Source organism: Pteropus alecto, unplaced genomic scaffold, assembly GCF_000325575.1.
Source record: "Pteropus alecto unplaced genomic scaffold, ASM32557v1 scaffold52, whole genome shotgun sequence".
In the NCBI taxonomy this organism is placed as follows: domain Eukaryota; kingdom Metazoa; phylum Chordata; class Mammalia; order Chiroptera; family Pteropodidae; genus Pteropus; species Pteropus alecto.
The window spans coordinates 3,764,624-3,791,604 of NW_006433941.1; the positions used below are offsets into that span (position 1 = coordinate 3,764,624).

Genomic DNA, 26,981 nt, shown 5'->3' on the forward strand with positions numbered 1-26,981 from the left:
AAGAGTAGAAGCTGGAGATGGTCTTATTTAGGGATCCCAACCAGTCTTTACCATTTTAAAATACCACCTGTATGCATCTCCAGCTTGGATCGTCCGTGCTGAATCCAGACTGGTATATCCAACTGTCAGTCCACTTTATACTTCTTACCTAATAGTTATCTAATAAATAGGCTATTTAATAGATAAATATTTAACTTACTATATTTAAAACAACTCCAGATTTAGTCATCAGTTTTTCTCATTTCAATAAATTGCATTTCTGACCTTTTAATTGCTCAAGCTAAAACTTTAGTACATTCTTGAACCTCTCTTTCACTCTTACTCTATATCTGATCCACTAGCAAATCTGTTAGGTCTATCCCAGAGTATATCCAAATCCAACCACTTCTCACCGTCCCATACCTTAACATCCTGGTCTGTGCAGTCAACCCTATTTAGATTAGATGATTAAAGAAGTCCTCTTTAATTCCAGCCTCAGCTTAAATGTCAAGAGGAAGCTGGTTTTATGAAAATCAAGGAAGCAGCATTATTTTGCTATTAGCCTTCAATTTGGTTTCCCTTCTATTTTTGACCCCTATATTTTCAAAATACCTTTGTTCACTTCTTCCAGTGGCTTCTTAGACGTGGCCCTCCATAACCTAGGTCATAAAAAATGCATGTAATTTGTTACCTAGCAGTTCCATTCCTAGATATTTATCTTAGAGAAATTCTTACATATATACATAGAAAGACATGTACTAGAATATTCACATCAATGTTTGTGATAGTGAAAACTAGAAAATGAAACCTAAATGTTAACAGGAAAATGGGTATATAAAAGTAGGTATATTTAAAAGAATTAAGCAACTAAAATTAACTAAAGCTACATGAAAACTAGAATTGCATTAATATAGACAAATGTTGAATTATTGAATGAATATGAGCATGCCTCAAAGATATTGAATGACTACAAGTATGAGATACAAGCATGCCTCAGATATTGTGGGTTCAGTTCTAGACCACTGCAATAAAACAAACATAATAAAGTGAGTCACGAATTTTTTGTTTCCTGGTGCATATTAAAGTTATGTTTACATTATATTGTAGGTCGTGAGTATGCAGTAGCATTATGTCTAAATTTGCATACCTTAATTAAAAGATTTATTGCTAAAAAATGCTAACCATCATCTGAGTGAGTCATAATCTTTTTGCTGGTGGTGGGTCTTACCTCTATGTTGATGGCTGCTGACTGATCAGCGTGGTGGTTGCCAAAGGTTGAAGTGGCCATGGCAGTTTCTTAAATAAGACAATACTAAATTTGCTGTATTGATTGACTCTTCTATTTATGAAAGATTTTTCTATAGCATGCAGTGCTGTTTGATGAAATTTTACCCACAGTAGAACTTTCAAAATTGGAGTCAGTCTTGAAACCCTGCTGCTGCTTTATCAATTAAGTTTATGTGATAATCTAAATCTTTTATTGTCATCTCAGAATCTTCACAGCATCTTCAAACCACTTTCTTTGTTTATCCATAAGAATCAATTCCTCATCTTTTAAATTACTGTCATGAGATTGCACATCTTCAGGCTCCACTTCTAATTATTGTTCTTTTGGTATTTTCACCACATGTGCAGTTACTCTGTTGAAGTCTTGACTCTCAAAGTCATCCATGAGAATTGGTCTCAACTTCTTCCAAGCTCCTGTTAATGTTAATATTTTGACCTCTTCTCATGAATCTTGAATGTTCTTAATGGTATCTAGAATGGTCAGTCATTTCCAGAGATTTTTAATTTACTTTGTCCAGATCCATCAGCGGAATCGCTATCTGTGGCAGTTATAGCCTTATGAAATATATGTCTTAAATAATAAGACTTGAAAGTTGAAATTACTTCTTGATCCACAAGCTGCAGAATGGACGTTGTTTTAGCAGGCATGAAAAGAACGCTAATCTTATTGTACATCTCCCTCAGAGCTCTTGGATGACCAGGTACATTGTCAATGAGCAGTAATAGTTTGAAAGGAATTTTTTTTCCTGTGCAATAGATCTCAGCAGTGGGCTTAAAATATTAGGTAAACCATGTTGTAAACAGATAGGCTGTCATCAGGTTTTGTTGTTCCATTAATAGAGCACAGATAGAGTAGATTTAGTATAATTCTTAAGGACTCTAGGATTTTTAGAATGGTGAACGAGCATTAGCTTTAATTTAAAAGTCACTATTTGCATTAGCTCCTAACAAGTGAAGTCAGCCCATCCTTTGAAATTTTAAACCAGACATTACCTAGCTTTGAAAGTCCCGCATTGCATGTTCTTTCAGTATAAGGCTGTTTAGTCTACACTGAAAATATGTTGTTTAGTGTAGCCATGTTCATTAATTATCTTAGCTAGATCTTCTGGATAACTTGCTGCAGTTTCTGCATCAGCACTTGCTGCTTCACTTGTTCTTTTATGTTATGGAGACAGCTTCTTTCCTTAAACCTCATGAACCAACCTTTGCTAGCATCCAGTGTTTCTTCTGCAGCTTCCTTACTTCTCTCAGCCTTCATAGAATTGAAGAGAGGTAGGGCCTTGCTCTGGATTAAGCTTTGGCTTAAGGGAATTTTGTGGTTGGTTTGATCTTATCCAGACCACTGTAACTTTCTCCATATCAGCAATAAGGCTGTTGCGCTTTCTTATCATTTACATGTTCCTTTACATTCACAACTTTGCTGTTTGGTGCAAAAGACTTAAGCCTTCTACCCATCTTGGCTTTGACATGCTTTCCTCACTAAGCTCAACCATTGCTAGCTTTTGATTTAAAGTGGCAGATATACATACTACTCTTCCTTTCACTTGAACACTTAGAGGCCATTGTAGGGTTATTTATTGGCCTAATTTCAATAGGGAGGCTTGAGGAGAGAGGGAGAGAGACGAGAATGGCCAGTTGGTGGAGTAGTCAGAACACAAAATATTTATCGATTAAGTTCATCGTCTTAAATGGGAGCTATTCGTGATGTCCCAAAACAATTATAATAGTAACATCAAAGATGACTGATCACAGATCGCCATAGGAAACATAATGAAAACATATGAAATATTACTGGAATTATCAAAACGTGTCACAGAGACACAAAGTGAGCAAAGGCTTTTGGAAAAACGGTGCCTGTAGACTTGGCTGAGTGCAGGGCCATCACAGACCTTCAGTTTGTAAAAAACTCAGTATCTGCAAAGTGCAGGAAAGTGCATTGCAATTAAAGAGGTATGCCATTGCCATTTATGTAATTTTTAAAGATGTGCAGAGTAATTTGTTTTACCTTTTTATACGTTCATATGTAGCAATAGTCTAAAACATGCATAGCTATAAACACATCTAATTTGGCATGGTATTTATCACTGGGAGGAGAAGAAGAGCATTGAGATCAGGTAGTGATTAGTATGAACCTTTAACTATATGTATAACGGGGAAATAAGGCAAACTGCTAATATTTGGTAAAGTCGGGCTGTGTGTGTACTTGCATGTTTGAAATATTAAATAGGAGATATGACTGGTAAGATGGGAATACATTGAGGGTGGCAAAGTGAAACTGTGGAAGTATTTTGGTGGTAGAATCAGTTGGTCTTAGAAGTGGTTTGGGTGTGGGAGGTAAGGGAGAGACAGTGTTAAGGATGACTCCCAGACTTTTGGCCTGAGAAACTGGTAGGTGATGGTGCGCCATTCATGAGAGATCACAAAAACTGTAGTAGACACAGGTTTGGGAAAAGATGGTACATTTTGCTTTGGACAAATGGAATTATGGGATATGTAAAATGATATATAAAAATGATTTAGTCTAGAAATATAAATTTAGCAGTCACATCATATTTATGGTATTGAAAGCCTTAAGATTGGATAAGATTATTCAGGAAATATATATGTATATGTAGTAAAAAGAAAAGGGATCCCAATCCTTTCCCTGAGAAACTCCCAGTGGGCAAAGGAAAAGTCAGCAAGGAGATAAATTAGGAATGGCTAGAAAACCCGAAGAGTGGAATGCCATGGAAGCCAAGACAAGTTCATGTTTCAAGCAGGAGATGTAGTCCGTTGGCAGATGGTGCTGACAGGGCTGTTAAAACCACTCACCCTACCACATTTCCTTATTTTATCTTCCTGACAGCAGTGATCAGTTGGAATGATCTTATTTTTATCTGCTTGTCTTCACATAACTTGCATGTGGACTTCAGCAAGGCAGGACTATCTTTTCTGAGCCAGAAGAGTATTTGGTACATACTAAGCACTCAGTTATTTGTTGATAGATTTATCAGGTACTATGAGAGCTAGTTGTTTCCTGCTACTAGCCTTTCAACTTGACTTTAATGTTTGAAAGTATAAGTAGAGAGATTGGTCACATTTTGGGATTTTTTATTTTGATAGGCTTTTCATGGTGAGGTTAAAGAAAATTAAATGTTGGAAAAAACACAAAACATAAGAGGATTAAAATAGTCTTATCTTAGATCCTGTAAGAGTTAACACTTGGTTTAGGCTGCTATCTACTTTCTTTTCTTGGATATTGTTAGTGTATATGCAGTAGAATTTCCACTATTTTGTATAATAGAGGAAAGATTATAATTTTTTAATAAACAAGTTGTTAAATCTTATATTTGAAGTTTGGAATGTTTGTAAGTTTAGAATGTTTGTATTTGATGCTGTCGGGGGGATACATAGAAATAAGATATAAATTCAACCAAAGAATTTTCTTTCTTCAGGATGCATCTAATAGTGGGTAGCACATGGTGATAATATTAGTTAACAGCCTAGGTTTACTGTGTGCTAGTTACTCCTAGGCCCTTTACAAGTATTTATTTTTTTATCCACAAGCCTCTAAGGTTGGTATTATTAATGGCCTAATTTTATAAATCAAGGAAATTGAGACCCAGAGGAGTAAAGTAGCTTGTCCAAGGTAATATGGATTTATCAGCTAGAATTTCAAACTAAGTAACAGCCAGAATTTCAACTTAAGTATTCTGACATTGGTTGTCTATAAGCACACTCAGTGTTCTTGACTGAATACTTGTTCAGAGATATCTTCTAGAGACATGTTCCCTGATGACTGCCTGCCCTGGCCCTCTCCCCTTTCCATGGCAGTTAGTCCATTGCTACTTTGAATACTCATCTGTTAGAATAAAGCTTGTCTAATTTTTACAATGTATAGAATGTATCTTTTTGACTAAAAATTGGTTATGATGTTATTTTATCTTCTAGTGAAAGGCAAAGAACAAGATAAGACCTCAGATGTCAAGTCAATTAAAGGTGAGTTCAGCAACATTCCGTTTTATTAAAAAGTGCTGTGCTTTGCATTTATGAGTTCTTTAATCCTGTTATCTCCCTTTTGCCAATAATTATTTCTTCCTTCTTTTAGAATTATTTATGATTGTGAGTGTTTAATCTATATACTCTTCAACACCTAGCATATATTAAGCTTTTACTAAGCATTTATTGTCCTGGTGATTACACTGAACCAGTGCCCTCCATATTAATCACACATTTGATTGTTCTCCAAAAGTGATTAGTTGACTTTATTTTAAAACAACAAAAAGCAAAAAATTCTCTTAACTGAGCAGTCTGACAACTGATTGAAAGTGCTGCTCCTTTATAAGGCTTGGTTTTCTGTTGTTTATCTGGAAGCATGGATGATTATAGTTTTCACTTTATTACTTTGGATGCATGACCTTAACTTAAAATTTATTCAGAATACTTTATTGCAATCAGTATGTTGTCCTTATTTATAAGACATACTTAGATTATAATCTTTGCTGTATTTTTGACTGATTTCATTTTGTCAATGTACAAAGATTATAATGGAAATTATTTCCATAGCATTATATATCAGTTTCATAAATGTAATTTATTTACATGAAATATATGGATTGCTACTTATTTAGATTTTTCTTTCAAATGTTTGTATGTTGTGTGACTAACATTGAGTATTAACTATATGCTCAGTTTTCCGGAGAGACTAATTATAACTTGTTAAGAGATTTGTAAGATTATTTTCTGCTTATGTCTGATAATTTAAAGCCAATTGGATTCCTCATTAGTTCATACTGCCCTCATTAAGCAAACTTTAATTGGAAATGATAAAGGCTAAAAGCCCTTAGCAAGCAGGTTTGTGAAGACTAGATCTGATTGCAGTAGAAAGGGACTTTGATATTTCAGCACACCAGTCTTCTACACTAACAGTATGACCTTCGGAAGCCATTTAACTTTCTTCAGATTCTTTTGTAGAATGAGAAGATTGGCCTACCTAACTTCTAATTTGTACCAGGCTAAAAAAATTCTGTGCTTGTACTCTGTTTATGACAGTACATAATCTGTGCTTAGCACTCACTGACTTAATTGAAAAAAATCATTTGAAGACAGCTTCATTGCATAATTCTCCTAACTCTTGTTGAATAACTAATAAATATAGATACCTGGAAAACAGGTATGGACATTCATGTTCTTATCTACTTTATTCATGATCGCCTCAAGGAGCAATAGATTGAATTATAGTACTGTGTATTCTTCATAATAAATATTATCAAGTATTACTCAGATTCTGTGTCTGGGAAATGTTTACTAAGATTGAGAGCACCTGTCTTTTGACTGCTCAATGAAAGAAATGGTAGTAAATTCAAGTTTAGTTATCTGTGAGTATCCTGAGGGTATGGAATGCTTAGTGACTTTATCATTTTTATCCTTCTTGCTATAGTAATATGCTAAACCAAAACTTTTTCATAGAATCTTTAATATTTGTGTGGAATAAATAGGATAGGCAGGATTTTAATTCAGCTTTATCAACAAGTTCATAGGGTGACTTTGATAGTATTGTAATATTGAGTTGACTATTTCCTGTTAACACATTGGTAACCTCTTTATTCTGAAATCAAAAGGGTGATTTTAATATTTCTTCAGATTACTAAAGAAAATATATTTTATAAAATTTTAAGTGTGTTTTATCTTTAAGCAGCGTGAACTTTGATCATAATTTTTGTTGTTGTTGTTTGATGGAGAAATTTTCCTACTCAGTTAAAAAGAAAAATAAGTAATCTGAAGAGAATTTTTCTAAAATTCCACCCCCCACCCCCACCCAAGCTTTTATTTTGCAATTTTAGTTTTGTTCTTTGGGCAAGCAAGGATTAAGGAATTGGAAAGTCATATTTCAGAATGTTTCCTGGCTTTGGTACTGTCTATCCTCAGTAAAACTTATCAGAGAAAGATCTTTCTTTGAAATTCCATTTTTGGCACAGAATTTTGAGAGTTATAAATAATAACATGGTGTTTTCACTTTTCTGGTGCTTGATTAATTTACCTTTCCCTTTTGTTCAGTGTTAGTTAAGAGAGGTGTTATAAAACTTAATTTTTAAAGTTCTCTTAAAGCCCTCTTTTGAGACAGTTTTAGACTATCTAATTTTGTTTAATTTTTGACAATTTTTTGAAAAATTATAGCCTCAATATCCGTACATTCCCCACAAAAAAGCACTAAAAATCATGCCTTGCTGGAGGCTGCAGGACCAAGTCATGTTGCAATCAATGCCATTTCTGCCAACATGGACTCCTTTTCAAGTAGCAGGACAGCAACACTTAAGAAGCAGCCAAGCCACATGGAAGCCGCTCATTTTGGTGACTTGGGTAAGTGACAGTCACTTTTTGTTTACTTAAGGTAGGAGGAAGGAGTTGAATATAATATGTGAAACTCCTGCCAGAGAAAACTGAACTGTTTAATTGGAAGGGACCTTGAAAATACTCTATTTAAATTAAAATAACAGCTATAAGTGTAATGGATGGTACCGTGTTCTGCTTGCATAAGTACAAAATATGAAGCATGCCCAGTAGAAAATCAGTCCTTTCCAGAAGAAGAAATAGTATTTGGCCACTAAATATATGAAAGTACATTTATATTCAGGGAAATGCAAATTAATGAGTTAATGTTTCCCCTAACACATTAGCAAATATTTAAAGTTTGATAATTTGAATGTTAATGTAGATATAGAGAAATAGCCACTCCTTTTTAATGCAGTTGTAAATTGGTGAAGATTTTTTAGAAGGCAATTTGAAAGTATATATCAAAATATATAAGATCTAGCCCTCAGATATACTAACATACATGTACAAAGATGTACATACAAGTATGTATAAAGCTATTCATTGCAGTATTGTTTGTGATAGGAAAAAATTAGGAACATGTAAATACTGATTAATAGAAAAGTAGTTGAATTGTGGAGTATCCATACTCTGGAATACTGTGTAGTCATTTGAAAGTCTGAAGAACACATGGAGAAATGTCTACTATGTTAAAGCAGGTATAGCAGTATGTATAGTAGGAAGATCCCTATTGTATTAAAATAATTCCTTCCTCTCACTCCACCCCCTAAAAAAGAAAAGACATGCAGAAGATTTCTTACAACTGCATGTGTACCTACCATTATCTCAAAATTAAAAGTTTCGTTAAGAAAAATTGTAAGTCTTGCAGGGGACTAGGATTTCCTGAAGTTCATGAAACTGGTGTCTACAAAATGACTAGTTAACATTGACAATAAGACAGCAAAGATAATAACATGTGAAATGCTTCAGAAGAAAAAGATTTGAATATCAAAGGATTATGAAAAGCCCTTTTGAAAAATCGATGAAGTCATCAGTTAATTTTATGAAATTGAACATCTTTATGCCATCCTGTGGCAGTTAAAAAGATTTGATTTTTGTTTATTCTAATAGCTGTGGTTATTATATCATAACTTTAATTAAATGTAAAATAAACTTATTTTAAATTTTATTAAGTTTAATTTTTCAAGATAAAATCCCAGAGCTACTCTTTATTCTATTTTAAGTAATGCTGAGAGTTCAAAACATCTTTCTATCTATACACACATATCCACAATTGTTCCTCAGGATAAGTTTTTAGAAGCAGAGTTACTGGTTTGAAAATCATGCAGATTGCTAAGGTTTGCTATCTGTTACTGAATGCTCCTCCAAAATATTTTGCTGGTTTACATTCTCATCAGTGCATGAGAGCGTTTCCTGTTTCTCTGTGCCCTTGTTATTTTTTGAAAAAACATCTTCCAGTTCGACAGCCAAAAATGTTATTTTATATTAATTTGCTGGAGTTTTTATTGAGGTTTTATTGCATGTTTTTATTGGCCTTTTTTCTTGCTTTGGAACTAGTATAAAATTTTTAAAGAGAATTTACATGGTTTGAATTGCCATTAAAAGAGATATGAGGATTATTTGAGTAACAAAGAGCTTTTTAATAATTTACATGTTTTGGACAGTTGGTTCTTTGCTTGTTTAGAAACCAAAATCATAGTATTTCTAGTTCTTTATTAATTTAAATTGCTAGGAACTAAACTTTGTTTAATAACTGATACCCCTGATGCTCATGGTGACTGAGTAATCTGTCAGTCCTCAACTATTTGTTACTGAACTGCTAATTCTTTTGCTTTTAGGCAGATCTTGTCTGGACTATCAGACTCAAGAGACCAAATCAAGTCTTTCAAAGACCCTTGAACAAGTATTGCATGACACTATTGTCCTCCCTTATTTCATTCAATTCATGGAACTTCGGAGAATGGAGCATTTGGTTAAATTTTGGTTAGAAGCCGAGAGTTTTCACTCTACAACTTGGTCCAGAATAAGAGCACACAGTCTGAACACAGTGAAGCAGAGCTCATTGGCTGAGCCCGTCTCTCCATCTAAAAAGCAAGAAACTGCAGCATCTTCTGTAACCCAGTCTCTTGACAAGAGATTAGAGGATTCTGGTTCAGCCCAATTGCTTATGACTCAGTCAGAAGGAATTGACCTGAATAATAGAACTAGCAACACTCAGAATCACTTGCTGCTTTCCCAGGAATGTGACAGTGCCCATTCTCTCCATCTTGAAATGGCCAGAAGAGGAGCTCATCAAGTTTCCATAGAGACCCAAGAATCCTCCTCCAGATTTACAGTAGCCAGTAGAAATAGTTCCTCTTCTCCACTAAAAGAATTATCAGGAAAACTAATGAAAAGTAAGTATGTGATTTATTTCTCTCTCTCTCCTGTTTTTTAAGACAATTTACAAAGTGGAACTTGAGATGGGGAATATAAGTATTGGAATATTTTTTCTCCCATACCCACTGGCAAATTTGGGAGGATTTGGAGCGTGCCCTGGAGTAGGATCAGTGTATGAAAAAGGAACAGAAGGATTATCTCTAGTGATTGGATCTTCTAAGAAGAACTTGAGCAGAATTAACAAATGAAGGGTCAAGTGCCATCCAACTTTTTCCTTCCAAATTTTGAAATCAAACCATTATCCAGGTAGGGGTGAGTCTTCAGTTAATCTAGAGATCATTCTGTCCTTTGGCCTATGCAGCAAGCATGTCTACAGAAGCAGAACAAAGAGCCGATTATAAGGTTAGCTTTTTGAGTGAAAATTCCTCTTCAATCTCACTGTGTTTTTACTTTGCGTTTCTCTAATGGCTAATGATAATGAATGTCTTTTCATGTGCATATTTGCCATCTATATATCGTATTTGGTGAATTGCTCAAATCTTTCCACACTTTATCAGATTATCTGTTTTATTATTGTTGAATTTTGAGAGTTCTTTGTATGTTCTGGATGTAAGACCTTTTCTGGCTATGTGACTTGCAAATGTTTTCTCCTAGTTTATAGCTTGACTTTCCATTCTCTTAACAGTATCTTTCACTGAGCAAAAGGACTTTTCGATTGTTTAGTTTATCAACATATTTTGGATTGTGCTTTTATGGATTTTATAGATTATTGTGCTTTAGGAGTCATACATAAGAGCTCTTGCCTAATCAGAGATCATGAAGATTTTCACCTATTTTTCTTAACAAAGTATGGTTTTTTTACTTTAAATTCAGATATATGATCTATTTTGAGTTAATATTGTATAAGGTGTAAGGGTTAGGTCAAGTTTTTTGTTTTATTTTTTATTTTTGTATGTGGATACTTAATAGTTCCAACACCACTAACTAAAAAGACTACACTCACTCCATTGAATTGCCTTTGTATCTTGGCCATATTTGTGTAGGTCTATTTCTTGATTCTCTGTTTTGTATTGATGTATGTGTCTGTTCCTTCACCAATACCACACTGCCTTGATTACTGTAGCTTTATAGTAAGTCTTAAAATTGGGGAATACGAGTCCTCCAAGTGTGTTCTTTCTTTTTCACAATTGTTCTGTCTGTTCTAGTTTCTTTTTCTTTTTCACATAAATTTACAAGAAACCCTGCTGGAATTTTTATTGGAATTGCATTCAACCTATAGGGCAGTTTGGGGAGAATTTCTGTCAACTATATTGTCTTACAATCCATGCACATAGTATGCCTCTTCATTTATTTATGTCTTTGATTTCTTTCATCAGCATTGGATAGTTTTCAACATATACATCCTTCACATGTTTTGTTAGACATATCTAAGTATTTCTCTTTTGGTGCTTTGTGAATGGTATTTAAAATTTTTTTTGTTTCTAGTTTTTTAATGCTAATATATGGAAATATGATTGACTTTTATATGTTGACCTTCTATGACTTAGTAAATTCACTTATCATTTCTAGGAGCTTTATGGTAGAGTGCTTGGGATTTTCTACATAGACATTCATGTTTCTCTGAATAGGGGCAATGTTATTTCTTTCCATTCTGTATTTTTCTTTCCTTGCCTTATTGTACTGTTGCGGGATTCTCGAACAGAGAGACGGGACACCGAGGCTATAAGCAGGAAGTTGCTTGCCAGCACCAGCTCAGCAGATTCTTATCCAAAGGCTGAGCCCTGAATGTAACACGACGGGCAGTTTTATACCATCTTGTGCTTCTGCATGCCTACACAGCTATAGATATTCCATATAAGGAAGGAGAACATTTATCAGCTGCAAAACTATAAGGAAACCGGCTTAAACATTTAAGCAGGTTTTTGGACTGCTGTATCAGTTGGAGAGTCCTGGGAAGTGGGTAGTGTAGTCAGGAACTAACTCGTCTGAGCAGGAAATGGTCAGGCAGGGTCAGGCTGCCACATTCCCCACTTTGATGCTCGGACCCAGGACTGGGTCAGAGAGCATCATCTTTTTCTGATTTTTGGTTTAGGGGCTGCTACTTCCATAGCATGAGGACTTTTGCTGCAGTTTTTCTTTCTACTATAGCCTCTATGAGGGAGATAGTTGACCAGATAACAAGAGGCAGTAGGCATAAGAGGAGGAGGTAGGTCCCAAGGAGGAGAAGTACTATCCCAACTAAGGTCCTGAAGCCACCAAAAGTGGAGAACCAGCCTCTAAAGAGGCTACTAGGGTCCCATCCTTTCCAACTTTTGATGGACACGAGCTATTTTTCTAATATTAGTAGTTATGTCAGTCACAGCTCTGCCATTGTGATCTATTGGAGACAACAATTGGATTAGTTAAACTTCTCACATACTCCTCCTTCTGCTAGCAAATAACCTAAAGCTAAACGGTCTTGATATGTTGCTGCATGCATCTGGGACTGCTGTGTGGCCAGGAGTTCTAGGGCCGAGGCTGTCTGTAGTAATGATCTCTAGTATAGCCTGTAACCTGATGATTCGATTAAGCATGTATATGGGGATCCGGTAACTCCAGCTTTCATCTTGGGCCCATGTTGTAGGGCCATAGTATTGAATACTATGGTGGGGCGGCTATTCATCTTCCCCCTACATTTGTTGTCCCCCTACTTTGAGTGACCTATTAGTCCTAGCCTTTAAGTCTTGATATAGAGGAACACCTAGCTCATTTCCTCCTTGGTTCGGTAGGAGGAAGAAGCCAGGCCGAATGATCCCGATGGTGCAACTTCCCTTCCAGTTTGTTGGGAGTTGAATGTAAGCCTTCTTTCCACAAATCCAGAAGAGCCCTTTGGGTGCTTTCCAAATCCCAGGGCTAGCGGAATTGAGGGTTTCCCAGAATGTGCCAATAGCTGAGATAGCGTGGAAGGGATTAGGGACTGTGCCATTCTCTATAGTACAGTTTGTGACAGTTGAGCTTTGGTAAAGAGAGTGGCACAAAGAAGAGCTAATTGTACTGTTGGTCCAATACCATGAAGGAGCTTTGGGCCACCAGTCTAGTCTGTGTGATTTAAAAATAGCATTCTTTTACATGGAGTTTCTCCAACCCACTGAATGTATCTTGGACCTATCTAGCCAAGACATTCTTCCCCTACTACCTCTGAGGAGAGGACCCATCTCTGGGGTCAACCCTATTCGTGTCGAGCCATGGTGTGGTTCCACTGGAGGAGGTAAAAGGCATCTAGGCTAGTTACCTATCAAGGCCAATCTTCGCTCATGAGTGCTCCTCCACAAACCCAGCATTTAGTGACACCAAGTTCATGGGCTATCCTCTCAGCCGGGTCAACAAAGAGGTTTTTTTACCAGGGTTGGGAGGTCTAAGTTTTGGCCTAAGACACTTTTAAGTGGGTCATAAGTTGGACTGGGCCCTGGAGATGGTTTAGGATTTGTCTGTTCTATTACTTTGACTAGCTGTGCTCAGGCGCAGTATTGGACTCCCCCTCCATCTGAGGTACCTACATACCCAAGGTATATCCAACAGGCCCATCTCCCTGTCCCCCTGAGGTTGGCCCCTGGCAAGTGTGTCCTACTAAATATTTGGTTTTTATCCATCCCATCCAGTACCTTTTGCCAGCGTAAGTGCAAATGGTAGCTGACTTGTAACAAGCAGCTGGTTGATGGGTATATGAGGTAAAGGCCTGCTGGACCTGACCATCTATTTGGACAGTCCATAGACATTTGTCACATTAAGTCTCAGTGGCCACCCTCAAAGGCAAGCTTATGAGAAGCATTAATAGAGTCCTGAGGGATATGTTGGCCATTTTTGTGGGGTGTCGGCGTCCTCAGGCTTCTGCGCATAGATTAGTCAGCTTCTGGGGTGATCAAAGCGGGGCTAATATTTTACCCTTTTGGCACAGGCGGTATCTATTTCCGGAGGGTTGTCTTGAGGGGCTCAGAAGAGTCTGGAACACATTCCCACTCTGCAGCTGCAGGTTTAAGTCTGCTATGATGTATCCAGGGCGTTATTTCAGCAACCTTGACTGCAGTGGGGGTAGACAAAATGACAGTAAAGGGCCTCTCTACAGGGATTTTAGGGGCTGAATGTTCCACTCTTTTACCCAGAGTCTCCTGGCTTAAAGGGATGAACTTCAGTGGTTAAATTAACAGGGAGCCTTTCCCTAACCCATTGGCTGAGAGTCTAGAAGGTGGTCTCTAGAGCCTGAAGCTGTTGTCTCAGAGTCAGTTCACTTATTTCCTTGAAGTCTCCTCGTCCTTTGATGAGTGGTGGTGGATGCCCATATAGGCTCTCGTAGTGGGAGAACCCGGCCTTCTTAATTGGGACCAACCTGATTCTTAATAGTGCCATGCGGAGGACTTCGTTCCAATGTAGATGTGTCTTCTGACATAGTTTTCCCAACTGAGTCATAAGGGTCCTGTTTATGAGTTCCACCTGCCCTGAACTCTGGTCAGTAGGTGGTATGTAATTTCCATTTAATATTTAAATTTTTGACCAGTAGCCGCACCATTTGCGCTACAAAGTTTGGTCCATTATCCGAGCCACTGGTAATTGGTAGGCCAAATTGTGGAACAGTTTCTTGAAGGAGCAGTCTGGCTACTTCTCGGGCCTTCTTAGTCCAGGTTGGGTAAGCTTCTACCCAACCGGAATAGGTGCATACAAAGACTAAGAAATACTTGAGGCCCCGCGATCAAAGCATTTCAGTGAAATCTACTTTGAATTCCTCAAAAGGGGTGCCGCTGACACTTTGGACCCTTGGTGGGGCACATGGCCCTTGCCTGGGGTTGTCGCACCATTTACACACTGCTCGGGAGATGCTAGAGAGCTGGAGGATGTAGAAGTACTGGCCTAGAGTGGTTTCTAGGGCAGTGCGACCAAGATGAGTCCTTTGGTGAAACTGCTTGACAAAAGCTGGAGCTAGGGTCCCAGGGACTGCAATTTGCTTGTCCTTGAACTTCCACCATTCACTGGGGAGGAGTCTTCCCTCTTCAGCCTTAAACCAAGCTTCTTCTTGAGGAGAGTACTTGGGGTCCCATTTGGCTAAGGGACTGGGAAACAGGGACGCAGTTAGAGCTACAGGGATGGCCATCTCTTTGGCCACTGCCAGTTTGGCAACATGGTCTGCCCTGCGATTGCCCCGGGCTATTATGGCGTCCTCTTTTTGATGTCCTTTGCAGTGCATGATTGCTACTTTCTTGGGGGCTCACATGGCATCTAAGAGTCCTAGAATTTCCTTTCCATATTTTGTCTTTTCCTCCAGAATTGATTAGACCTTTCTCTTTGTACATGGAGAATGGCGAAGGCATAGAGTCAGTGTATATATTAGCACACACTCCTACTGCCAGCTAAAGGGCGCAGGTCAAGGCAATGAGCTCTGCCTTTTGTGCTGAGATTCCCTTAGGCAGAGGTTTTGCCTCAGTGGTGGAATGTAGGGTCACCACAGCATATCCTGCAAGGCGTTCTCCTCTCCTCACAAAGCTGCTACCATCAGTATAATATTCTACATCAGGGTCCTTGAGGGGCTGGTCTGTCAAGTCGGATCGACTGGAAAACACTTCATCCATGACTTTAATGCAATTGTGGTCTGGCTGGCCGGGCCCAACGAGTACCAAGGTGGCTATGTTCAAGGTTCGCACTACCTCTAGGCGGATGCGTGGATTCTCACACAGCATTCCTTGGTATCTGACTATCTGGGCATTGGTGAGCCAATATTGTCCCTTGTACTTCAGTAATGTTATTACCGAATGTAGTACTTGAACTGTCAGTTCTTGTCCCATAGTCAGTTTGTCAGCCTCTGACACAAGGAAGGCCATTGCTGCGAGTGCTTGCAAGCAGGGTGGCCAGTCCTGGGCAACAGAGTCAAGCTTTTTGGAGAGATAAGCCACGGGACCGTGCCAAGATCCTAGCAGTTGGGTTAAGACCCCTACTGCGACATGCATGCACTTGTGTACCTACAGAAAGATTTGGTTATGTCTATGAGTCCTAATCCAGGGGCGTTAGTGAGTGCCCGTTTGATTTCTTTAAAGGCCTTCTGTTGTGTAGATTCACAGAGCAGGGGTTCCTGTTCTCCCTACTTTGTGGCTTCATAGAGGGGTTTGGCCAGGATGGAGAAATTAGGTATCTAGATTCTGCAGAAGCCAGTTGCTCTGAGGAATTTGCGGACTTGTAGCCGGGAGGTAGGGACGGGAATTGAGCAGACCATTTGTTTCCTTTCTGGGCCGAGTTGGTGCTGTCCCTGCGACAGGTGGAAGCGAGTTATTTGACTATTTCTTGGCAGATTTGAGCATTCCTTTTAGAAACCTTGTAACCCGCTTCCCAGAGGAGATCAAAGAATAGTTCTGTTCCTTCCATGCATTCCTCATAAGTCTTTCTTGCTAAGAGGAGGTCATCTGCATACTGGAGTAATGTAAAGGTGTGTTGGTCTGCCAGGAAGGCCTTTAAATCCAAAGCTAGAGCTGTCTCAAAGATAGGCAGTCGTGTCCATGCCAACTGGCCCTTGTCTCCACTTTCAGGGCTTTCCCATTGGAAAGCAAAGATTGGCTGACTTCTGGATCTGCTGGCAACACAGGCTTCCTTTCCTTCAACTGACCTTGTGAGGGTGCCAAGACTAGGGCTCCACCAAGAGGATTAGGTGTGAACTATTGCCTCCCAAGAATCGATATAAGGGAATTGGTCTGGGTGGCCAGGTTGACCAGTAATGAATTGAGAGACCTTTGCAATGACTTCCCTATCAAGCGACCCCTCTGCTGGCCACCCAACCAAAAGAGAGCCAGTCGATCTCACAAAAGGTGCGTAGTTTCTGAGGGGTGCTGAATAATCCTTTTTGAAATTCTTAAGCATACAACCTAGAGGTGTCTGTTTACTCTGTTGTCCAACCATCTTTCCCCTCATGGTCGGTGTCGCACATGCACTCAGAGATTCGCTTCAGCCGTCTCCAGCTGCTCCCCTTGTGAGGATATTTCAGGTGCCTCTTAGCAATTGGTGGGTCAATATAAACCCCCGACTCGGATCACTGGAGTAGACTCACAGAGATCCAGTGACACCGCCCTAAGCCGTATGAGGTTCGCCATGGAACCACGGATATGGGCTCAACTCCCGCTTTGTAGTAAAGACACATCTCAGTCACATGCAATCACACACCAAACACACTCCACCCTCTGCCCTTATGTACCTGAGAGGTCACGGTTTCCTCCAACAAATGTAATCACATGACCTCAGGAGTTCATCAGACTCCCCTCTGTCCTCTGACAGGCTGTTCCTGGGACCCGGGTCCTTACCACTCAGTCGGGCGGTGCTCCCAGGCTGGTTCCTGCGCCTCTCTGAGTCCCATTGTGCTCTTGGAGCCACCACCTTGGTCTGCTAGAAGAATTGTTTTCCCCTACAGACAATAGGTCCACTGGCACGCCGGGTGAAATCTGCTTCTCCCAGTGTCCCGGGGGCCAGACCTCAAAGACAAGGGAGGCAAAAAATCGCCATTTCTGCATTCCAGACAAACTCCCAGCAATGTTGCAGGATTCTCGAACAGGGAGATGGGACACCCAGGCTATAAGTAGGAAGCAGCATTTATTGATTCTGGCACTGGCCCAGAGGATTCTTACCCAAAGGCTGAGCCCCGAATGTAACATCTCGGGCAATTTTATACCATCTTGTACTTCTGCATGTCTACATAGCTATAGATATTCCATATAAGGAAGGAGAACATTGATTGGCTGCCAAACTATAAGAAAACCGGCTTAAACGTTTAAGCAGGTTTTGGGACTGCTGTGTCAGTTGGCGAGTCCTGGAAAGGGAGGTGTAGTCTGGAACTAACTCATTTGAGCAGGAAATGGTCAGGCAGGGTCAGGCTGCCACAGCACTAGCTAGGACTCCTTGTACCGAAATGATTAGGAGCAGTTTGAACACAGTCACCATTAAGTATGTGATTGCTATGGGAATTTTGTAAATACCCTTTAGCAAGTTAATGAAGTTACCTTCTCAAGAGTTTACTGAGAGCTGTTGTTTGAATCACGAATGGTGCTGAATTTTGTCAGATTTTTTTCTATTATTTAATATAACCATGTGATTTTCTCTTTTTTTAAAATCTGTTACTGTAACATTGTTTTTTTTTTAAATATTGAATAAGCTTGCATCCCCACGGTAAGACCCATTTGGTTGTATGGTATATTATCCTTTTTATGTTGCTGGATTTGTTTTTCTAAGCATTTTTATTTCTATGCTTATGATGGATATTGGTTTGTAGTTTTCTTATACTGCCTTTGTCTGGCTTTGGTATCAATGTCATACTGGCCCCATAAAATGATTTGGGAAGTTTCCTACCTCTTCTGTTTTCTGGAAGAGATCATGTAGAATTGGTATTATTTCTTCTTTAAATGCTTGGTAGAATTTGAGAGGGCCTCAAGTTTTGTTTTTTCAGAATGCTTGTAACTATGAATCAAGTCCCTTTAATAGATGTAGAACTATTCAAATTATCTATTTTCTTTTAGTAAATGTGCTGCCAAAGCGAGCACCAGATTATTTTTGAGTGGATTGTAGTAGTTTATGTTTTTCAAGGAATCATTAATTTTATCAAATTCTTGAATATATGGGCATGTAATTATCAACCATTCCTTAATATCTTTATAGTCTTGGGTTTGTAGTGATGTTCTGCTTTCATTCCTGATGTTGGTAATTGTGTCTTTTTTTTTTTTTTTTTTTTCAGTATATATAGGGGCTTATCTGTCTTTTTGAAAGAATTGGCTTTTGATGTAATTAATTTTTATCTAGTTTTCTGTTTTCAATTTCCTGCTCTGTATTCTCTCTTTCCTCCTGCTTTAGATTTATTTTTCTCTTGTAGTTTTTTAAGGTGGAAACTTAGATTGCTGATTTGAGACCTTTTTTTCTTTTTTAAGATAAGCATTTAATGCTATAAATTTCTTTCTAACCACTGTTTTAGCTACATCCCACAAATTCTGATATTTTGAGCAAAAATGAAATGTCTAATTTCCCTTGATTTTTATTCTTTTGCCTGTAGATTATTTAGAAATGTGTTATTTAGTTTCCAAGTATTTGGAGAATTTTTTTTCTTATTTCTGTTACTGATTTCTCAATTATATTGTGGTCAGAGAACATATTTTGAATCACTTCAGTTCTTTTAAATTTGTTAAATTTTTTAAATGACGTAGGACATGGTTTATCTTGATGAATATCTCATGTAAAGAATGTATATTCTGTTGTTGGATGGTTTTCTATAAATGTTAGATTGAGTTGGTTGATAATGACGTGTAATTTTTCTGTATCCTTGCTGATTTTGTGTGCTTGTTCTGTCTATATTAGTAAGAGAGGAATGTTGTAGTCTCCAACCATAATTGTGGGTATTTCCAGTTCTACTTTTCTGTACATTTTTGCTTCATGTATTTTGAGGCTCTGTTGTTAGGTGTGTACATATTTAGAGTCATTATATCTTTTGAGTGAATTGACTTTTATCACTGTGTCATGTTCCTCTTTATCTGTGTGGTAATTTTCTTTATTCTGAGTTCAGAAATATCTGCTGTTGATTTATATAGCTGCTCCAGTTTCATTTGGTTAGTGTTTACCTGGTATCTTTTTTCATGCCTTTATTTTTGACCTCCCTTTATCATTCATTATTTTTAAAGTGAGTTTCTTTTAAGTAGCACATAGTTGGGTCATGGTTTGTTTGTTTGTTTGTTTTTAATCCGACAACTATTTTTTGTTGGTAAATTTATTTCCATATAAGTTTTAGCATAATTATTTACATTAAATGTAATTATTACAGCATGGTTATTTACATTGTAATATGTAAAAATTATTGACATTATTATAACTTAAATGTAATTTATTAAGTATAATTATTAATGTTTGGGTTTAGTCTACTGTTTTGTTTTTTTGTTTGTTCCTGCTTCTCTTTCCTTGATTTCCTGTATTCATCTTTCTTGTGGATTGTTTAAATTTTTTTAGCATCTGTCTATTGAGTTCTTAATTATATCTCTTTGTTTAAACTTTTTAGTGGTTTCTTTAGGGATTACAATATATATACTTTTCATATATAATTTAAGTCTGCTTAAAATTAATACTTGATCACACGTTGTAGATGTCATGTACATACATTGAAAACGCCATCAGACAATGTTACAAATTTTCCTTTCAACTGTTGTGCACAATTTAAAGAATTTAAGAGAAAAAAGTTGTCTGTTATATTTAAACCAGATATTTGCTGTATCTCTTGCTGTTCCTTCATTCTTGAAGTTCAGTTATCATTTCTGTTGTTTCACTAGTGTCTCAGGAATTTCCTTTAGCATTTATTTCTTTTAGAATAGGGCTGTCAAATTCTCTCAGTTATCCTTTATTTTGGTTTTTCTTGAAGTAATTTTCACTTGATAGAAAATTCTGGGTTGATAGTTCTTCTTTTACTGCTTTAAAAATATTGTTCACTGCCTCTTGCCTCCATAGTTTCTGGTGAGAAATCTACAGCCTTGGAATCATTATTATCTTATATTTAACATGTAAGGTTTTTTGGGCTGCTTTCAAGATATTTTCCTTGTCTTTTGTGTTCAGCAGTTTGGTTATACTGTCTGGACATGGAGTCCTTTGAGTTTATTCCTATTTGAGGTTCACTGAGCCTCTTAATTTTGTAAGTGTGGTGTTTTCTTTTTGCCATGTTTGTAGGAGTTTTCAGTCTTTGTTTCTTTTTTCTTTCTTTTTTTTTATATTGGTTTCAGGTGTACAGCGTAGTGGTTAGACATTTATATAATTTAAAAAGTGATACCCCCAATAAGCCTAGTATCCACCTTGCATTATACATAGTTACTATAATATTATTGACTATATTCCCTATACTGTACTTTATATCCCCATGACGGTTTCGTAACTACCAATTTGTACTTGTTAATCCCTTCCCTTTTTTCACCCATCCCTTGAAGCTCCCTTCTATCTGGCAACCATCATTTTGTTCTCTGTATCTATGAGTCTGTTTTGGTTTTGTGTGTTCATTTATTTTGCTCTTTAGATTCTACATATAAGTGAAATCATATGGTATTTGTCTTTCTCTGTCTGACTTACTTCACTTAGCTTAATACTCTCTAGATTTATCCATGTTGTCGCATCAGTCATTGTTTCTTCAAGTTTTTTTTGGCATTGTAATTTTTTCCTTTACTTCTGAAACTTTAATGACCCAATTGTTATACCTTGTCATTGTCCTACAGGTCCCTGAGGCTCTATTTACTTTTTTCTAAATTTTTTATTCTACTCAGCTTGGAAATTTTCTATTCCTCTATCTCCAAATTTACTGATTCTTTCCTCTGTCATTTCCATTGTGCTTTGAGTCTTTCCATTGAATTTTAAGTTTAAGTTGTTTTGATTTTAGTTCTAAAATTTCCTTTTGTTTCTTTTTTGTATCTCGTATTTCTCTGTGGTGGTGGTCTTTCCATTTGTTTCAAGAGTGTTTGACCTTACTTCTTAGAACATTATAATAGCTTCTTAATTTTTTTTTTTTTTTTACAATTCCAGCTTCTGTGTCATCTTGATTGTCTTTTCTCTAGTGAGATAATGAGATTTTCTGGTTCTTTGACTGGCAATTAATCTTGGATTGTATCCTGGACAGTTTGATTTATATGGTTCTGGGTCATGTTTAAATCCTGTGTAAAATGCTGAAATTTTGCTTTAGCAAGCAAAAGTCCTAGTTAGGTTTAGGCTACAAGTTCCAACCAGCATTCTGTAGTTTGTGGTTCCACAGTCAGTTCAGTTTTGAATCTTAGCTGCATATATGCCTCCCAGTGCCCAGTCTGAGTCCTGGTAGGTAGACAGGTCATAGCTTAGTTCTCACACCCTTGGGGAATGATCTTACAGTCAGATTCATGCATGTTCCGTTCAGGGGCGAGCCCAGTACTACACACATAACCTTATAAGCTTTCATAAACTTCCTCCTCTCTGTGATCTGACACTTTCTGGTTCCTAGGGAGCCCACTTTCCTCGTTATTTGGCTAGAAAGGTATGGCTTTTAGTTTCCTCACAGTTGAGCACACTTCCCACAGCTGTGTCAGCTTCGTCAGCCAAGTAGCAAGAGGATAAAGAATAAAAGAAATGGGGATTCTCCCCTTCATATTGGAACTACAGTATCTGTCAAAGAATAGGGTTTTTTTGGAGCTTTTGGAGCCTGCCTGGGTGCTGCTGCCATTGCCACCAGTGCTGCCCTGCTATTGCTTGAGGGCCAAGACTAGAGTGAAAGGGAAAAACTAAAAGGGGATTTTTTCTTCACTTTCTGTTTTCCATAGGAGCCCTCTTTTCTGCTCCTTAGACCAGAAATAGAGGGCTTCTCTGGAGCTTTTTCTTTGTGCATCTGCTATGCAGTTTTGACTTTTTGAGTCTAGGGTGGGAACTACTGGAGAAACAAAAAGTGGGAAACTTGCCTCCAATATGGAGGTGCTCAAGTTCTGTTTTTTTCCTCCATCTGCCTATATTATTTATGTTTTCAGGTCGTCAGACACATTTGTCCAGTGTTTTTAGTTGCATTCTATGGGAGAAATGGAATGGAGTTGTTTATTTCATCTTGACATACTCAGTATTTCAAGTCAAATCAAGTGATATGTTTTCTATGTAAATTTGCTTTTTTCTCCCTTAGAAAGTAAATATATTAGGAAGATAATGGTTTAACGTTTGCCTCTGGTGATTCCTATTATAATTATTTTCATTGTATTAAAGCTTCTTGAGCTATAGAAGGTGGCCATATCTTAACACCTCGTATTTGTATTTAAAGCTTTTCTGGAGCCTAGAAATTCTTTCCTCCTCCTGGTTCCAGCTTGTGCTTTTCATAAGTGATAGAAAATCTCTTTCTTGAATAAACCTTCTTTTTGTAGTTGCATATATCACTCTCAGGGGGCCTAGGGTTTTCGGAGTGTGTTCTTGTAACTCCTTTTTACCAATGAAGGGTTTTGTAATGACCTATGTAGCTTTTGTAACTAAAAGGAGGAATTACAAAAAAGAGCTCAAAAGCAGCCTTTAATTTCATCTTGAATATCTTCTTTAAGATATTCTGTTGTTTATACTTCATTTAAATAGATATTAAGTTTGGTTATAGGATATTTATGCATAGAGGTAGAGGTTAACAAAATGATTTCTTCTGAGCTGACTTTGTAAATGTATTTATTTCACATTTTGCTAATACACGTTCTCCTTAATAGCCACGTGTAACTGGCTGACTAATGCATGCATGATCTTTTAGGAATAGGCTTACATGTTCCTTGTGCTGGACTCTACGCCCCCTTTGATTATTTTCTCTGCTTTAAGCCATCTTTATCACAAGATATCTTACCTCTCTGACTAAAAAGAATTTATGACCTCAAGGTTTTTCATAAGGATGCTGCTAATAATTTAAAATAATAGGAAAAAAATGGTAATATATGAGGTAAATTTCATTCTTTCAGCAGTTCTTTGTGGTAAGTTTGTTCTTTCAACAAATATTCATTAAGCACCTATTATATAATACCAGGTACCACGGATGCAAAAATAAATGAAATAGTCACAGGCTGGGCATTCAGGAAAATTTTTGTTCAATGCATGAAGTTTGTAGTCTAAAGAATTTCTTTTTTTATTTAAACTTTTATCTTTTGTACCTGAATTGTTCATATTTGACTCTGTTATTTATGCGCCCTGAAACTATCTTATCACAGCTTTGTCTTTAAGATATGTCCATTTTAATGAAATGCTGTTGTATCTTGGTTACATGTAAGTCTTGGGTAAAATTCTAGATATGTTTGTATTATCTTATGGAGTCAGCTTGGTATTTTGTGTTTTGAGGTTTGTTGTGGTTAAGGATTAATTTCAGTTAAAAGACATGGTTTCAGCTATTTAAATATTTAAAAACTTCTTATTGAAATACTAAATTGAGTATTGTAGTTTTAAACATCGCTCAATTAATTGAAGTTCTTTATTTCCAGTAATCTGGCCTCATAGTCCCTAAAAAGTTATGTTTTTAAAAAACAAAACATGTTTTTAGCAATTTCCATGTTCCTTTGTTCTTTTATTAAAGAGTATTTTAGAAACTGGACCAGAGCATTTGTCTTAGCCCAGTATTTATTGGGTTAAAAATGCTTATTAAAATATTTAAAATATGTTAATGCTTTTTTATTCTTAAATAAGTGAAAATTGAGTTTTCTAGATCCAAAAGAAGGGTACAACCTCGTTCTATGTTTCTGAAGTGAAATGTAGTTAATATTTTATTTAAGGGTATCATAAGTTCTTTCAGTGAGTTTAATCCCCAGAAAACAAATGTACATTAACAGCTATCTATATAAGTTGTTTAAGCATTTGTTTGGAATTGGCAGCTGTTTTTAGTTAGTGGAAAAGCAAAAATTTAGAAATAACCCAAGTTCTGAGTTTTAGGTTTTTTGACAGACATTTTCTGCAAAACCAATATCTCTGTTCTAATTAACAATTTGCTCTTAGTGGCTATGCAATAAATATTTATTGAAATAATGGAATTAGCTTGGATTATTTTCGATCTGGTTAAATGCAAAACAATCCCCCCAGATCTTCATAATTGATACCTTTCATCAAGGCCCTGGTTGCAGAGAGGATTAATTCACCAAACAAGCATAGCCTCCCTTCCCAAAAACATATCTATAATTTTATAACTCTGTATATTGGAGATGGTATTGGCTATGAAGTTAGACCTTAGCTTTAGTACTAACTCTGGCACTTTTTTTTTTACTATGAATTCTTTTCTATTTTCAAATTTTTTTTAGTTGTGAAGAAATACATGAACAAATTTTCTTAACAAATTTTTAAGTGTACAGTATAATATTGTTAACTGTACGTACAGTGATACACAGCAGATCTCTAGAACTTTTTCATCTTACCTAACTGAAACTTTACACCTGTTAATAGCAGCCTTCTATTCACTCCCTGGCAATTATCATTCTATTTTCTGCTTCTATGAGTTTGACTGTTTTAGATACAACATGTAAGTGGAATCATGCAGTATTTGTCCTTCTCTGACTGGCTTATTTCACTTAGGCATAATGTCCTCAAGGTTCATTCATGTTGTCACATATGGTAGGATAGGCTCCCCCTTTTTCTGTTTTATGTACAGGATGTTTATTGAATTAGCTTTTGTTAAAGTGAAAACTTGGAGGCAACCTAAATACTCAACAGTAGGAACACATTTAAATGGATTGTACTCATTAAGATATCCTCTTTTTTGATGGCTAAACACTAATTCAATGTGTATGTGTGCATACACTTTTTTTTTTGAGTAATCTCAATATAGTTTTCCATAGTAGCTACACCATATTATATTCTTACCAACAGTGTACAAAGGCTTCAGTTTCTGTATATCCAACTTTTTCTTCTTCTTCTTTTTTTTTTTTTTTTTGGATAAATGGCCATCCTAACAGATGTGAGATGATATCTCATTGTGGTTCTGTTCCATTGATCTATATGTCCGTCTTCCTGCCATTATACTATTATTATTCTTGTGGTTTTATAATATATTTTGAAATCAGGTAGTGTGATGTCTACACCTTTGTTTTTTTTTTTTTAAGGTTGTTATGGTTATTGGAGTCCTTTGTGGTTCTGTATGAATTTTAGGATAGTTTTTTCTGTTTCTGTAGAAAACACCATTTAAATTTTGACAGAGATTGCATTTAATCTATAGTTCATTTTGGGTAGTATTGGAATCTTAACAATTTTAAGTCTTTCAGTTCATGAACACAGAATGTCTTTTCATTTATTTGCGTCTTTAATTTCTTTCAGCAAGGTGTTACATTTCTCAGTGTATAAATCTTTCTCTTTCTTGGTTAAATTTATTTCTACATATTCTTTTTGATGCTATTGTAAATGAGGTTGTTTTCTTAAATTCCATTTTTGATAGGACAGTCCATGGTTGGTATATAGAAATGCAACTGATTTTTGTATGTTGATTTTTGTCCTGTAACTCTCATAATTATCCTATTTCTAACAATTTTTTTAAAGTCTTTTTTTAAAATTTTTATTTTTTTTTATGGTGACATTGGTTAATGAAATCAGATAAGTTTCAGCTGTACATTTTAACAGTAAGGCGTGTTCATCCCATAGTTGATTTCTTTCCATCACCATATATTTGGCTCTGTTTACCCCACCTACTTTTCCCTTCCCCCTTCCCCCTCCCCTTTCTCCCCTACTCTCTGGTAACCACTAGTCTTTTGTCCATGACCATAATCTTTGTTTGTTTGTCCTGTTCATTTGTTGCTTTTAAGTTTACATCCCACATATAAGTGATATCGTGTGATTTTCAACTTTTTCTATCTGGTTTATTTCGCTTAGCATAATTATCTCGAGGTCCATCCATGTTGTCGCAAATGGCAGTATTTCATCTCTTCTTATGACTGAGTAATATTCCATTGTATATATGTACCACAGCTTCTTTTCCAATCATCTATCATAGGAGACTTCGGTTTCTTCCATGTCCTGGCTACGGTGAATAATGCTGCTGTGAACATAAATGTGCAAATATCTTTTCAGATATGAGTTTTCAAGTCTTTGGAGTACATACTCAGTAGAGGGATTGCTGGATCATATGGTAGATCAATTCTTAGTTTTTTTAGGAAACTCAATACTATTTTCCATAGTGGCTGTACCAATTTGCAGTCCTACCTTTTTTTCCACATCCTCTCCAACATTTGTTATTACTTGTCCTGTTGATATCAGCTACTGTAACAGGTGTGAGATGGTATCTCATTGTGGTTTTGATTTGCATTTCCCTAATAGCTAGCAGTATTGAGCATCTTTTCGAATATTTGTTGGCCATTTATGTGTCCTCTAGGGAGAAGTGTCTGTTCAGGTCCTCTGCCCAATTTTTGATTGGATCATTTGTTTTCTTGTTATTGAGTTGTATGAGTTCTTTGTATATTTTGGATGTTAGGCCCTTATCGGAGGCATTGCTTGCAAATATATTTTCCCATTTGGATGGTTGTCTCTTTACCTTGTTGACAGTTTCTTTTGCTGTGCAGAAGATTTTAGTT

The 26,981-nt window shown here is 36.8% G+C and overlaps 1 protein-coding gene and 1 pseudogene across 2 annotated transcripts in view; one reads left to right on the plus strand and one right to left on the minus strand.

Annotated features, from left to right (window-relative positions):
* The window catches only part of AKAP10 (A-kinase anchoring protein 10), an 81,816-nt gene that overhangs the window by 1,940 nt on the left and 52,895 nt on the right, over window positions 1-26,981 (plus strand). For both annotated transcript variants that reach the window (XR_003045303.1, XM_006908415.3), the window contains exons 2-4: window positions 5,197-5,244; window positions 7,423-7,605; window positions 9,417-9,974. Coding sequence is in view for 1 of the 2 variants with exons in the window: in XM_006908415.3 (XP_006908477.1) it covers window positions 5,197-5,244; window positions 7,423-7,605; window positions 9,417-9,974 (789 nt within the window). In the remaining variant the exon portion in view is untranslated. The remainder of the gene's footprint in view (window positions 1-5,196; window positions 5,245-7,422; window positions 7,606-9,416; window positions 9,975-26,981) is intronic.
* The window catches only part of LOC102887153, a 15,473-nt pseudogene continuing 4,737 nt past the window's right edge, over window positions 16,246-26,981 (minus strand).